Source organism: Chelmon rostratus, chromosome 2, assembly GCF_017976325.1.
Source record: "Chelmon rostratus isolate fCheRos1 chromosome 2, fCheRos1.pri, whole genome shotgun sequence".
Taxonomy (NCBI): Eukaryota; Metazoa; Chordata; class Actinopteri; order Chaetodontiformes; family Chaetodontidae; genus Chelmon; species Chelmon rostratus.
The window spans coordinates 8,536,506-8,552,627 of record NC_055659.1 but is presented as its reverse complement, the minus strand read 5'-3'; the positions used below and the strand labels follow the sequence as shown (position 1 = coordinate 8,552,627).

General features: G+C 39.2%; 1 protein-coding gene across 1 annotated transcript; it reads right to left on the bottom strand.

Moving 5' to 3' along the window:
• Positions 1 to 6,282: 6,282 nt before the first annotated feature.
• LOC121623887 (protein phosphatase 1 regulatory subunit 12B-like) lies at positions 6,283 to 14,498 on the bottom strand. The gene is made up of 7 exons (XM_041961400.1): positions 14,166 to 14,498; positions 10,883 to 10,899; positions 10,567 to 10,705; positions 9,376 to 9,477; positions 8,957 to 9,007; positions 8,807 to 8,857; positions 6,283 to 6,615 (listed from the first exon to the last, which is right to left on the bottom strand). The coding sequence occupies exons 1-7, from the start codon at positions 14,265 to 14,267 to the stop codon at positions 6,529 to 6,531; spliced, it is 549 nt and encodes a 182-aa protein (XP_041817334.1). The 5' UTR covers positions 14,268 to 14,498; the 3' UTR covers positions 6,283 to 6,528.
• Between the last annotated feature and the right edge of the window lie 1,624 nt (positions 14,499 to 16,122).

Genomic DNA, 16,122 nt, shown 5'->3' with positions numbered 1-16,122 from the left:
TCTATCTTTGACGAATGTTGTACCAAACATACTGTAGTACACTTCAATACTTTAATAGATTCTGGTGAAACAACGTGAGGATTTCTGTCATGGACAAAATGTTTTTATAGAGAATTGAATTTGAGATGTAAGCTGCAGCTGCACTTTTTAAGAGAACGCAAATTCAAGTACAAAATGCAGGTTTGTAAAATCTCAACAGGGCAAGTGCTACATCAGACAAGTAATACAATAAACATATCTTGGACCATTTGCTTGAACCAAATAGAGCTGCAGAATCTAGCATGTATCATTCATGTTGTTTGGATCGCTCACTCATCAGCCACGAGCTTTGTAAACCTGGAGTGCTGCAACATGGTGGTATTACAACCTCATCACAGACATTCTGTTTTACTGTAAAGTGCAGAGGTACGGAGGCAAAAAATGCCGTGAGGATTTGAATCTTATGGGCAACTTGGCACCAAATTATGAAGTTTAATAACTACTGAATAAGTAATGTTGAAATTTTTAATATCCTGAATTTATAGCATTGAGATATTTCACTTTGAGAACCATTTATCTGGATGCATGTGGTGGATTTAAAAATTCAAGATCATTCACTGAGGATAACCAATCGAGCCTGAATGACCTCAGTCCTGTAGCAGTGATTCCCAGCCAGGCGTTTGTACCCCAGGGGCTGCTTCTGTTGCTATGGGGTACGTGGACAGACTGTGGAGCAGTGCTGCTGTTGTGGAAAACATTTGAGAGAAACCACGATTTGATGCAAAGAAAAATAAAACCCCATATAAAAAAACACACACACTGGGTTACAAATTGTTGTGATGCACATCTTAAGTATATTTATTGTTACACTGACCAATAGAGAACCAGTTACTATTAAAAAAATGACTGAAATGTCCAGCTTCTATCTCTCCAGTGGTAATGGTACTGATGAAAAGTTGACCAAACCCACAGAAAAAAAGAGCCCAGAATCACCATCTTGTATGAAAACAATTACAATGACAGGATCGACTATTATATGACGAATAGAGCGAATCCACATCCAGTTTAAACGATGGCTGGTGTCAGTGAAGGGGTATTGAGCCGTGGGGATGCATCACATAAAAACTGCACATCCTTCCAGAAATGTGACTGAGGGGAATTCAAGCAATATGAATTCAGAGAGATTCGATTAGAAGACTGAAGTGAGATATTTTCATTTAATAATTTCAGTGGCATTTCAATTTCAACATTCAGTGCTGGTTAAATTTGTATTTTAGAAGTAGGTGTTCAGTTGTGAATAAAGTTCATGTTATTGCAGCCTTTCTTTGCTTCAACAGGAGGCCATGTTGCCACCAGAAGTAAAAATAATTTAGCAGGAGGGTGAACAGCAGCACACTGATTGGTCCATTCACAATGCTACTTCTTCCTATTGTTAACATTATGCATTGCGCAACTTTGTTAAAAGGCTACAGCATGTATTTACAAGATGATGTACATAGTAGCATGTTTTAAAGAGGAACCATAATTATATTGTGTATGTGTGTTTGTGTTCTGTGTCATTTTTGATAATAAAATGGAGTTAAAAAAAAAAGAGTATGCACTGACTGCAAAGTGTATGTATTTTTGCTGAATGGGACTGAATGTATGTCTGAATAATCCGTGTTAGGGTTCATGGGTTCCTTTTAATGCCTGGAATTGAAGCAGGGTTGCTTTTGTGTGTCATCTATAAAAACCCCACTTAGTTTGCCATGATACTGCATGATTGTGTGGTTTTCTGTCATCGTCCTCTGTGCTCAATCCAGTGATACAGCAGCTCGGGCTACAAGTCATGTAATTACTTCTCATTTCTGCTTGCACTTGTTTTATAGTGTGTGTTGGTTGCTGACCAGTTAACTGTGTATATATTTGAAAAAAAGGAGAGTATTTGCTGGCTCCTTGATTTTCTATCTCAGTGTACCGTAAGTGTTTCCTTCATTTACTCCTGCCAGATGGGCGTCAAGTCTTAGTTAATCAAATGTAGATTCAGTGGACGACTTAAATGACTTGTAGCCCCTTTTTTCTTCCGTACTTCATCAAATTGTACCTTCTCATCTTATTGCTATTCCAATAAACCCGCTCTCATATGTCCGATGATACATTTTAACAAAAATAAATTAGTGTCAGACATCAGTGATTTGCATATAAAATAACAAACCAAACTTAGCTTTTAAAGTCATTACACAGTTGTTGTTGTTTATTTTGTTTTTTGAATTTCTTTGCTGGATTAGTTCTTGGAAATATTATTACTGCATAATTTTGATGCAGTCCTCTTCAGTAGTTCCAGACATATGACTCAGAAATCAATAATCTTTTCAATGCAAATGTCACTTCATGATTAAACGTACAGTTTAACTAATGGATTGCAATGGGATGAGCTGGTGTTGTGTCACTTGTGCATGCTCTAAGGTATTGATGCTGTGTCTAACGTGACATTTCTAATGTGGGCATTTGTTTACCCGGCTGCTTTTTTTCTTTTTCTTTTTTTTTTTTTTGAGTCATTTACTGTCACATAAATCTTTATTTACAGTGCACGAAGATGAACAATCCTGATCCTCATGGCAGGCCATCTTTTACACAATAATGTAGCTATATCTCTATGTTCAAGGGGATGAGAGGAATGCATACCAGAAACATTTTCCATTATTAATATCAAGTTCATTCTGAAGATTCAATCCACGATGTGTCAAATGTAAGTTGAGATCTTATTATGGAGGAGCACCACATTACATCCTTTTCTACAATGTGTGTCAGACCTGCGTATATGAGCTGCCATCTGATTCTGTCTGCTGTTCTGTGTATTTGCAATAGGCCCAATAGAGCCTCTATTTGTTTATTGGTGTTCTGTTAATGGACTATATGAGTCTCTCACTTTTCTGCAATGCAGGCAACAAAATCCCTGTCTTCCTGGGTCTCACAAGCTTCCTTGAGCACAGAGCAGACCCAAACAGTGCAGAGCAACATTTGCAATGCAATACTGCCAACCTGCTGCTTCATTAATGGTTCCTCTTTAGTCCTCTTATGTGAACATAGCCATGATACAGAACATCCAAAGACTTGATCCTCATCGTACTCCACCACACATTCACTTTCTGAGCGACACAGACAAAGGAAATGCCTGAACGTCTTTCTTGACTCTTCTTGTTTTTGTCTCGTTGTAGAGGTGTGTCAATAGTTGTGCCTTTTTGTGAAGTGCATGATTTATTTCCGTACAAAATCCATGTTTTCCAGCAAAAAAAGGGAACAAAAAGACCAACAAACTTGTACTCATTTATCACTCTATGTAGAATTGAATTACTCAAGGGAGCCAAAATATGGGATGTGGTGAGGGCATATCTGTGTATTGTCAAAATGTAATCATAGGAAATAAAGGCATTTTAAGTAGCCTTGTCCTGTGTGGTGTGTAAATGGAATCAGAGGATGCTTTTCCACTTCTGGTCAGTGGGTGGCATCACACACATCATACATCATACACAGCATGAGAATAATGGGAAGCAGCATTGAACTGTACAGGGTTCCTGAAAATATCATTGAATGTGCAGAAGGCATTTAGACATGTTGCGTGTTGAGGGATATGTAATGACAGAAACTAAGTAGTAGTTTCCATTGTGTTTCAAGGCCTGCTTGTATGTACTGGTCAGTTAAATGCAGTGGTATAATTGGTTAAAAAAAATGTGCCCTAATAAGACTGAAAGTTGTACCAGCCTCGCCTTTTACCAGATTGGTACAATTATGTTGGACCAATAGCATGTGTGTAGGGGCGGGGCTGAGAGTTGAGCGCTCAACCAGCCAGACAGGCTAAGAAAAAGTTCCAGTGTTTTGATAAATTAGAAGTTAAGTTTGATCTTAGTTAGTGTTGCAGACATTAGCCGGTTCCAGGAGAAAGAACGTGGAAATTGTATCGACATACAGGAGTGAAGCAGCAACTCGCTTGGCTATTTTTTTTAAACTTTAACATTAGCTACTATTCTTCAGTACAAGGACACTTAAAGGAGATGGTTTAGTGCCGTCTGAGCCGCAACTGAGTCTGTGATTGGTTGTTTTCTTAGTTTCAATGTATATTATGTTGAGTTTGGCATTTGCAGACGTATCGTCCCCTGTGACTGGAAGCTGACCGAAGAACAGTTTTCCTCATGAAATATTATTTGCATCACTGCAGACTGAGACTGTAAGTAACGAACACTGTCTTTGTGGATTCACATGAGCTCCAACAAGCATGCCGACCATGGCGCTAATGACTTTATGAACTAACATCCCAGGTATTTCATTTAATTTGGATTGTTTCTTGCTAATCTGTGATGAAGTGTGTGTGTTTTGAGTTGAATAAATACACACTGAAATTATGTTATAGTTAAAGTGAGTATATGTGGTCTGTGCATTATCAATGTTCCACAGTTTAAAGTGGGTTGATCCTGGTGGGAAGTATTCAGAGCGTGGACTCAAATGTTTTGCTGCATGAGAGATTGTGTTCATTATGCAGTGCAGCTACAATTTGACATCCCTTTGGCTGTGTGACGCCTCCCAGCGAGAGCCTAGATAACAGCATATAATTAGCACATCCCATGTCTGCTCCAATGCTTTTCAGAGGTATTTCGCTTAATGTCTGAGAGCACTGTGGTTGGCAGGGGCCACATGTTACAGCTACTTCTCTGATGCAATAAAAGTGTGACAACAAAGCCTCATTGACAAACCAAAACAAAATGGATCACATCTGCATGGTGATGAGCCAGGATGAAGTTTGTATTTGTCTGATAATACTGTATCATTTTATTTGTTTCTGAAATAAATGTGTAAACACACTGTTGACACATATTTACACCTGGTAGATCTGTTTCCAGACACATTATCCGGATGATAAGCAATACAATCGTGCCTTTGCGTTTACACCTGGTATTTTTAATGTGTTCTCCTTGTCCTCATTGAGTTCCGGCCTCTGTCTTCCAGAGCAAAACCTGCATGAGAGTAATTTTAGGTGGTGACATATCAGCCCAAGACTCCCTTAAAAAACCAGCAGTTTTCATGAGTTGCTGAGTTAATGAAACGCTGTCTATGACAAACTCCTTATTATTCGTCACCCTCTTGAAATTTTGCCAACTTAAATAAATCAAGTTATTCCCTTTTTTGCATAAAAAATATTGTGTCAGTTTGTCAGTGTGCACGCTGCTGCTGTGACAGGATAAATGATGTGCCTTATTAACAGCAATATTGCTTATTATCAGGATAAAGTATCTGGCTACAGATCTAATTTTAATGCCAGGTGTGAATGGGGTGTCATTTTAGGGCTCTTTTTCTAATTATTCATAATCTATGATAATAAAAATTAAAATCTCAGTCTGGCAGGGATCCCGTGAATGAAACATCATAAATGGGACCCATTAAATCCTCTGAATGGGAAACAAAAGATTTTTTAGCATTTTAGCCATTAAACAGTCCTGATTCATAATCGTGAACTGGAAGTGAAAGTCCTACAGAAGGAGAATTCCCTTGTGTTCACTGTGATGTTTTCAGCAATAGTTTAAGTTCCTTCTTGACATTTAAAACAGCAGCAGAACAGTTTCGCCTCGAGGTTCATTGAGTCGCTCCTCTGGAGCTTTGGGACACGTCGCATGATCTTCATCAGCAGGTGGAGTTTGCCCAGTTTTCATGTACTTGAAGGGCTTCTGATTCATGTTGACCTTAAGGTCGGGATTCATTTTGGACCATAGAAACAGCAGCTAACAAAACAATCTCTCTTTCGCCACATCCCCATCTGCTGATCATGATCTTTACATGATTTTTAGCACGTGACTGAAAGCTGCAGAACAGCTTTGATGTCGGATCGCTTTCTGAGTTATCATTCTTGTTTTAAAAAATCTGAGGCCTCTCCACTCACCGTGAATTGATTGATTCGTGTTTTCCATGCAAGTCTGGTTTTGTTTTAGTGCTGATAGTTATGAGGCAAAATAAGGGGCATTTTCTTTACTCTATGACCACCTCTTATGCGTTTGATTGTTTTCATATTGCGGGTTAAGAGGAAAAGCTTGTCATTGTGACATCATTTTTCAAGGTAAAGCTCTTAAATCAGGGATGACGCTCCCACGTTCCCAAGAAATGCAGCTCATCCATCATCCGCTGTCCGTGATAGCCCACAGCCAAATTTCAAGGTCTGCATATGGAGTGAACAAAAGGTTGCAGTTTCCATGGCGATACATCGGTGGAAATACCTGCAATATTTTGTCCATTTATGTATGCAGGGATATTCTCGATATGATTACAGTTTCAGAAATGTTCCACCTTCTGTTCATTGAAGCACAGTGAAGAAAAACACACTTAATGAAGAAATATCTAAATGAATATATAATATGAATTTTAATTTAGTGTATTTTCTGTCTGGGAATGTGTTACTACTGTAGATCCAGTACAGTAACAGGAATCTTTCACAGCCGATGTGACATGTGTCTTTCTGAGAACAGGATAAATGTAGGAAGGATGCAGGTATGGATCCAGCTTCTGGTATCCATCCCTCTTCCTTTTTCACTTGGACAGTTTAGTGATGACCCGGATTAAAGCTCCATTCTCATCCTTCAGTCTCTGGTTCTCCATCTTCAGTTCTCCTTTAACCTGAAGAAAGAGCAAACTAAAGTGGGCACAGATGTAAAATGACATGTTGCTGATAACCCAGATTCTGCTAAAGTCTTATCTTCATGGTCAGTATAAGAAGCTGAATCATTAAACAGACACTAGAGGTCTACCTTACATGCTGTATGTGTGTTAACTGCAGCTCATTTTGTGGATTGTCCCTTAATTATATTTTGGACATTAACTCACATTCTGGTGGTATTTTCATATCTCTTCCACAAAGGTCTTGGTTTTTGTTTCCCTTTAGTTCCAACAGCCTTTTTCTCCTCCATCATATCAACACAGAGTTAATGGCGCTGGGGCCCATCAGAGCACTCATGGCAAATCTGTTACGCTACCGCTTCAAAACAAAGGCATGCTTTGGCATACAAGACCCAGGCTGCACATATATGGTGATCCACATACGATCTCCAAACATTACACACATGTCCATATGTGTGTGAGTTATTGGTTGCTGTAATAGCTGGTGATAACAGTAGTCAATAACCTTTGTAGAAATAAAAGAAGCAAGACCAGTCTGTGAAAATACTCTGCATTTAAAACAAACATCCAGCACTCAAAAGAAAAATGGTGCCTGTCAGTGTTTTATATGATGTCTTTGGATTCATGTTACTGCTGCATTCATGTGTATGCTGCATTTTACTGCAGTAGATATTCAAGGTTGAGCCAATTGTAACTTCTTTATATACTGTTGGCTAGTCTAATCTACAGCAATGCATCATATTCTAAAAGATCATCATATATCATCGTTTGTCGTGTCTAAAAAGTCCGTTTGTTTGTTTAGTATAAGAAGTAGGAGAGTGTTCTCAGTTCATGAAGGAACATTTGATCCTCTTTGGAGATACATAGTTTTCACTGGACAGGAAGGATATGAGAAAATGTAATCTGTAAAGCAACTAGTAACTAAAGCTGTCAGGCAAATGTAGTGGAATAAAAAGCACGATGTTTCGCAGCATTTAAGTATGAAGTTGCATAAATTGGTTGAGAAGAAGATCTCGTAATTGCTAGCATGGACGAGATTGTTTTACGACTGACTATAACTATAGCAGTCAACCCCTGGACATGCGAGTCCCAGCTAACACAAAACGTTCCAATAACATTCCCAGAATGTTCTGGGAATAACACTGGTTTTATATAAGAAAACATAATGTTTGAACATCTAGGGAACATTGTGTAGGAACTGGGAGGGAAATGTTCCCACAACCAAAAAATAACATTCCCAGAACGTTTTAGGAACCACATTTCTCTTGCTGGGGTATCGTTTTATGACCGACTGGAAAAATGTCAAACTATTGTTGAAAACTAAGATGTAAAATTCTTTAAATTAAAATTCATCACTTACTTCTGTTTGGAGCCAGTAATGTTTGAAATCAATTCCTCCAACTTTCTACTTTGTTCAGTTTTGGAATTTGGATGTTTGTTTTTCATTTCATTTACCATTTGTAGACGTTAGATACATGGAAAAACATCACAAAAATATTTCAGTGGACAAATTGCAATATATTTACTCATTCAAAAATATGTCCTTTGCAAGGATTTTCAAGCCTGAAACTACTCCAGAAATGAAACGAGCTGGACAAAACATGAATAATCTGATCTGGATAAATCTGGGCAATTTATTCCAATAAAACAAATGCAAACACACATAATCTTGCACTCGTGCATTCAGTGACACACAGACACAATTGGCCCAGACTTGCTCATTTAAACACACGTAACACTGCCTCTCTGTCGTGGGTGTCTATTTTCGGACCAGCGTCCCGCGTTTGTTTGGACCTCTCATTCACGGACAACAACAGGTTTTTGTTTGGATCTTCTTGAGCGTAACACAGCAGACATTTGTGAACGTTACGCTGCGGATGAATACCGATGGCTCACTCGCTGCAGCGTCAAAGTGCTCACACATTCCACAGCCAGCAGAGCATAATGGTGACAAATGATGTCAGCTGAAACCTCCACAGACAGAGCAGCTAACGCCGCGCCTCCAAGCCCCACAGACACTTTGCACTGTTTGGATTTGATTGTTCATTGTTTTCCTCATGTGAAATAAGCTTAACTGTCCCCTGGGTGAGAGATCCTACTATGTTGTTAACTACTGATATTCTTAAAGGAGGAAATGGAAGTGAATATCAAGGTAAACAGTAAACGTTAAGGACTAATATATCTGAATTACCTTCAACTGTTCTTCCATATCTGATATCCTCTTTTTTAGACTCCAACTTTCCTATGAAGAATAACATTTAATACAAAAAAAATCAAGGTAAATAAAAAAACCTTAAATAAAATCATGTTTAGCGATATTACTGACATGGTGACTTCTTACCTTTTTTTCTGTCTCAAGCATGTTGGAGCCACAATCTCCTGGTCTTCCCTTCTGCAGCGATGAAAGGTTGTTAGGAAAAGTATCAGTGGAAAGCCTCGAAACTGTGACTGTAGATGATGCACTTTCATAACAGTGAGCACATGGGAGTGATGTAAAATATCCACACAGTTGCACACAGAAACTCTAAAGTGGTTCAATGCTATTATTCCAAAATTCAGACCTGGAAGCTGAGAGAAATTACATTGCAGCTTCCTGCTATCTTTCATGTCACATTTCTGTCACATTACAGTTTTACCTGATACCATCAGAAGAATATATTGGAGACATTTCTGCGTGTACTGCAACCATTTCCTTCAGTTCTTTCACACTCATGAATCTGCATCAGGCACATTAACCGCTGACTACTGTGAGTACAGTACCTGTGCTCTCTGCAGCTGGTCCTGAATCATGGCGAGTTCCTGCTTACTTGTTTCCAACCTGGACTTGAGCCTTTGATTGGTGGCCAGTGCCTTTTCGTACATCTACAAAACATGCACCTTTTAGGATTTCCAAGTTCGACCACAGCACACAAACTAGCAAATATTGACACCAACAGCTGCCGCGACTGTGTGGTTTTAACTGTGTGGTTTCCAACTAATGACTTTATTGTTATTATACATGAGGTTGACATTTTTGGTTCTTAGTGAAATATCTCAACATTGATTGACATAAAATTTGGTATCTATGTCGCCCAGATCAGGAATCCAAATCAATGAGGAATCCAGTGAAATAAGTCAACATCTACAGGCTGGCCTGACACACAGGTTTGTACAGATATCCAGGTTCACATTTAGAATTTTGAGTACAGTTTTGTACAATTATTGGATATATTGCTGGGAAATTATGTCCAATCATTCTTTGTGTTTGGCTTTGTTTGGTGCTAATCATCGCATGTTAGCTATGCTAAGAGCTAATCTAAGATAGTGAACAGGGTAAACATAATTCCTGCTAAATGTTATTATGTTAGCATTATCATTGTGGGCTTATTAGCATGTTAATGTTAGCATTTAGCTCAAAGTAAGCATCACAGTGCTGCTCAGGTTTGGTTTATAGATGCATCCATTAGTCTATAAAACATCAGAAAAAAACAAAGATATTGAATTTCCAATTATATAAACTGTGTAATACATGAATTAGTTTGTCACTTTTCAAAATTGTTGCCAATTAAATTATTTTCTGTCAAGCATCTAATTAATCACAATGAACTGACTGTTCCTGATCTGCTGTTTGCTACTGTTTTATTGTGTGTGAATGTATATTTGACAATAGATTTGATTTGATTTGCTTGTGACATTTTGTTGTGTGCTTTTATTTTGAAATGTCTGTACAGGCACCTTTGTTGTCATTGGATTATTGACAAAGGCTCAGCCAGCATGTGTAGGATGTGTTTTAATCCACTCTGTAAAGCACTGTGATGAAGGTCCTGTGCTGAAAGTCACTGGCTGAATAGATGCACACTCTTCATGTATGTCAATTAATTGTCAAGTGATCACATTTAGTTCCTTTGTTATTTGAACACCAAACAAAAGTCCCTCCAGGTATATTACCAACATGCCAACTGCAGCACCTGCCTTTTTATAGTCATTGTTTGCAGTCTCCTCTGCTGCCTTTTTCCTTGCAGAGAGTCTGTTCTCCCTCCGTAAGAAGTAGGACTCTGCATGGTTTGTTGATGTGTCGTTGGAGACGTCAGAGGATCCAGACGAGCTCAATCTGAAAACACGAGAGAGGTATTTAACTACTCAGCACTGAAGTTTAGCTCCATTACTGTCAGAATTTATTATCTTTGAGTCATTGATCAACTCCTGTTCTTTTCTGTCATTCTCTCAGGCGATAATTGATCATGTTGTGTGTGTATGAATGGTGTGAATTAAATTAGAGGGTGCTTACCTAGACAGTCTCTCATGCTGAAATAGAGGAGAAATGTTTTAGAACTGGCTGTCTGACCAAAATAAACAAGGCAACAGCACATCAGTGTGAGGTTTTCATTAGGACAATCCTGATTGTCTTAGTGAAGGTTTCATCTGCACTTAATCCCAATTCAAATCTTTCATGGCACAAACAAGTCATTCGACCCCATCACAACCCATCCTCTGTTTCAGTGGATGCTCATTACTGCACAAATAATGACATCCAGCAGCTTGACTTCATCATTTGCTCGACAGGCTGTTTGGTCATGATGTGAGATTTATGAGAACAATATATCCACAAATGAGGTTGTATTTTTGTACTGACCATTTCCTCTGTGTAATATTGTAACCATGCAGTTAAAAAGCACACAGGGACATATTTTATTACATGTACAATGTCAGCAAGTACATTGTCATCATCAGCACACGAGTAGAGTACTTTGAAGTGACATTACCAGGAATTCCTTATGGAAGACTTTTTTCCAAGAAAAGGTTTATGGCGGTCTGACATACCAAGCTAAGTTAAAGAAGGAGAGAGGAAATGATCCCTTAAATAAACTGACAAGCACAGATAAGTAAACACATCCAAAAAAGGTAATAGTTCTGCCAGTGACTTTCACAATTTGTTCATTATGGCCTGCTGAAGTTGGACGGTTCATACGGTGTCCATGATGAGCGGTTTTCAAGTGTGACAGCAAAGAGCCGAACAACAGCTGAACAATAAAAACTCACGCTCCCTTAAAAAGCTGAGAAACTGTAGCATGAAACAACACTGCTTGATTGACTGCGAGGGACAGAGGTTTCAGGCTTATACCACCAGTAAGAACAGCAGTGTAATATGCAGATCCTGTACATGCAAGCCTGATAAGAGCAAGGGGTCGGTCAACATTTCAAATGTATCTCTCTCAGACAAACATTTAAAACTGAAATCGGGGCTACAAGTGCCGAGGTTATTTTAGCCACACATGGGAAGGCTGCAGGGATGACAATATCATTATGTCCATCAATCCACCAGTTTGGCTGAAAACGAAATATGAGTTTATGATTTGCAATAACTTCTGTGATGCCCTCACTCCATCTTGCATAATCATCAGGTCAAATATTGTTTTGTCCATTATTTTGATTTATGACTACATATCTGCAAAGTTATTGACTCTCCTATGACCTCAGCTGTACTTTGTGTTTAGTGCCTACCTTAGCAAAAGCATGTTAGTATTTAGCTCAAAGCACCGCTGTGCCACAGTACAGTCTCACAGAGCTAAGAGTTTTACATGACTGTAAACTCTTACAGTCTCTGTAAACTCTTACAGTTTCTGTGATGCTTTTCAAGAAGGGAATTCAAAGTGCTTTACATAAAATATACAATGGCATTAAGACAAGATATGAAACAGTACATACAATACACAGAAGTCTCTGAGTTGCCATTTATCCTCTCTGAACTTGCTGAACCCATCCACTCCACCCACTCCAACCCAAATGCTTTATTAATCATAAGAAAAACTCAGTTGTATTTCATTATGCTAAGTTTTTTTTTTTTAAGCCTTTTCTGCTTTATTATGATACTGACAGCTGGAGAGAGACAGGAGAGGCAGGGACAAAGGGCAGGATGGCCTGCAGCAAAGGCCCCAGGCTGGCGTTGAACTTGGCCCGCTCAGGTAAGGATTCAGCCTTGATGCATGGTATGCACTCTGCCAGGTGAGCTTCACCAGTGCTAACAATCAATTTATACCAGCTTATAAGAGTTAATTATCTTGCCTGTAGCAATCACTTCTGCGTATAAAATACGGATGCACTGGTTTACTTATTCCTGCTTATGTGCAGGTCCATTTTGCATTGTACAACATAGAGACTAGCTGACACAAACACAAACTAAAGCAAAAAGCAGACTGGTGACCGCTGCTTAAACGGTTACATGTCTAACGAAATAATGGAGAGGGAAAGTGGATTCCTGCGAGGAAGAACCAGGGGTTTAAGTTACCGACACTTTGTGTAAACACAGCGACATGCCTCTGCTTAGACATTTACAAGATCTCTGGATCCTCACCAGACTCTGATGTCAGCTCCTTCAGGCCTGCCTCTGCACACTTGGGTATGCTTGGTAAATGGTCATTAATGATATACAGTATGCAGTCTTGGAACGTGCTCTGGTTTAGATTAAGCGACACCACATATAAACAGACGCTGACGGAAACATTGGCTTTTGTGACATTTTATCCCACGTTCTATGTCAGTGTCTCTCTCTGTCACTAAGCTGTCCTCCAGCCTTTCTAGATCCCATGAGGAACTTCTAGCCTGCTGACCAGCTACTCCCAAGTGGAAAATGTGAGCTTCCCGTAGGACCAGCACAGAGATAAACATCCATAAATACTGCGTCTGAGTTCCCACAGGCCAGTCCTAAGCACTCTATCCCTCCTTCTCTCTGTTCCCCGTCATCCTGTCTTTCACCCCCTGTTTTCTTTCTCTCTTCATACTCTCTTCCTGTATCCCTCTCTCTTTGTTTCTCTATTTATCCTTCCCAAGTGGATTCTTAGTTCGCACAAACAGATATGACTACCTGCTTTGCCTCAGTCGCACAAGTTTTGCTTATCTGTGCTAATGCACATTAACATGCGCTTTTGTTTCACAGCTTATGCTCTTTATTGTCAGAATTTATAAGCATGTTGAAGTGTCAGGAGAGATAAAAGCCATTATCTGGGATGGCCCTGGTACACTATAAGGAATAAAGGCAAATGCCCCAAAAAGTAATATAGAAAAAAACATAATTCTATATCGAACCCATTAACATGTTTGTAAAGTAAAAGTTGTTGAAAGAACATGTCCTATTCAAATAAACATATATAGTGCATGATTTGATGAATAATACACTTTAGGAACACTTTAAGAATCACTGATTACACCAAACTCTGCTTTTACACCCTCTTGTAGCAGTATATTATAAAGGAAGACACTGTAATACTGGAAAAATCCTTAGTTGGATTCCAACAGCTGTAATGTGTAAACAGGGCTTCCCAAAAAAGGACTCAAATTCATTTCAAGGAAGCACAGAATTTGACATGGATCATGTGGGCTATACCATGAGTGCAGATTGAATTATATACAGCAAGAGTCTAAGGATACAAACACACAGGAATGCCTCTGTGGCTTGCTGCACTGACATTTGTTTGACAATCACTGAACTTGGATGTGAGTGTTTGAATTATGTCGGCATGGCATTTCCTCTAAGGAAACAGACGCTGAGAAGATTAAAGACAGTTAGAGCTCACCCTCAGGCTCTTGGTGGTGGCAGTGGATGAAGCTGGGGAAGAGTCAGACTGCGACTTTCCGATGCGCGGCTGATCTTTGTTGTGAGAAAGTAGAGATGACATCGCTCCCTTGCTCCTGTAGTCTGCATACAGCTGTAATGTGGTCCAAAGCACTTCCAAAAAGTTTTTTTTTTTTTTTAATCAAAGTTCCTCTTAAACAAAAAACAAAGCAAAGAAGATGAAGGATGATGTATTTAATATCCACTGATAGGACACTCTGATGTAGCTGTTTCTTCAGTTAAAGTGAGACCTCCGGAGTATGATCTTCATGTGATGGCGAGACATTGGATATCTGATGAGAGTGAAAGAACTGCACAAGTGTGAGAGCTGTGGAGGAAGTGGTGGGACCGGGGAGTAGGCGGGCTGTAGTGTGCATGTGTGGACACAAGGATCTGACAGCAGTATTGTTCACAAGGGCTCTTAAGGGACTCAGGGTCATTCAGTAAACATGCAAAGTAAAGCATCGTTAGTCTCAGTAATTGTGTTTTTGGGTTGGATGTAAATGTGGAATGGTTTCATTTTGTCACTGTATGTAATGCACAAGGAAGCACGCTTATGTTGCTGACAGTGTACTTCCCTATGCATTGAAAATAAGTGATTTTTTTTAAAAGGAGGCTGTAAAATAAAACAGCTTGTAAAGTGTACATCTGAAAGTGGAAGTGCTTTTTAGAATACATGCAATGTATTTTATAAAGAGGCACAAGCACACATGGCTTTTTGTTAGGGTGAGATAAGAGTGGGTAAAAACATGTTGCTCAGATGCACAAAATATACTGTGCTTAGTGTGAGATCTGTTAGATCTCCTGAATTTAATCAGCAGGCTGCTTGTGTTGACAGTTAAGACGAGCTTACATACCTTTCTGAGTATGCTCCGTGACACAGTTGCATCCATTATGTTAGCACAGGTCATTTGTTTGCAATTTATTCTCCTAAAAAGGGAATCCAAAGGGGTGGGCTATCTGCGCGTTCCTCGTGTGGTAAGTGCTAATGGAATGTGATAAATATATTTCACTGCAAATATGCTGCCGCTGAAAGGCTTCAACACAAAATATTTGGTGAGTGTCAAACAAACATCTTAAACAATCTTGAATGTTGGACGGCTGACAAGTGTTAGCGGTCTCAGCTGGTGATGCACACCAGGCGCATCATTTAAGTCTCGCTTTGCTTTCTAATTAATTCCAGCCTGAGTCAGAGTTGGCTGCCAGAGCAAACCTCGCCTACACCTGCTGTAATCTAATCATAGAATTAAAGAAGACTAATTCACTCATTTTGTACCCTAATTCATGCAATCACTCACACCATTTAAGAAGAAAAATCACCATTAACAGGTCACCAGGTCTCTGGGCAGAGCTGCCACACTAGAGTGTTTTATTCAGAGCATCACACTGGCTTTGCAATGCAGCCTCATGGCAAATAAAGACTCATTTCAAATACATGACATGTGGTTGCTGTGCTTTTCAATCAGGGCCAGTTCAGACAGGATGTCACGGAGGAGTAACTGTAGTCCCCACAACATGAGGAGGATGGACGTTTGAAGCTAGATGTCGACAGCTGGAAGCAGAAATTCAGTCAAGACAAGATTCAGAACGACAGTCTGTCACATCTGTTGATTATTCTTCACCATTACAGTAGTAATCAGGCACCACCTGCTGGCACAAAATAGTACTTTACATACTCTAATCTTGTTATATGTAAATGGTTCAATTGCAGTTAATGACATTTTTTTGTCACGTGGGTCAGAGTGGTTGTCAAGACTTATAAAATTGAAGTATTTTCTAATGAGATCATTATATGATAAAAAGAAAGTTCTAGAAAATGTTTCGTTTTTCAGTGTCATCTATATAAGACTTAGAAATCACAGTCTTGTGTAGTAGAGGAAATAGTGGTAAACTGCAGTGATTTACAGGTAATCAATCAC

What these genes read in the sequence shown, in the direction of transcription:
- LOC121623887 (XM_041961400.1), bottom strand. Translation starts at nt 14,267, where the DNA reads ATGTCATCTCTACTTTCTCACAACAAAGATCAGCCGCGCATCGGAAAG. An exon ending in CAAACAATGACTATAAAAAG is followed by an intron (nt 9,478 to 10,566) that starts GCAGGTGCTGCA and finishes CATGTTTTGTAG; the next exon opens with ATGTACGAAAAGGCACTGGC. An exon ending in ACCAGCTGCAGAGAGCACAG is followed by an intron (nt 9,008 to 9,375) that starts GTACTGTACTCA and finishes TCATCGCTGCAG; the next exon opens with AAGGGAAGACCAGGAGATTG.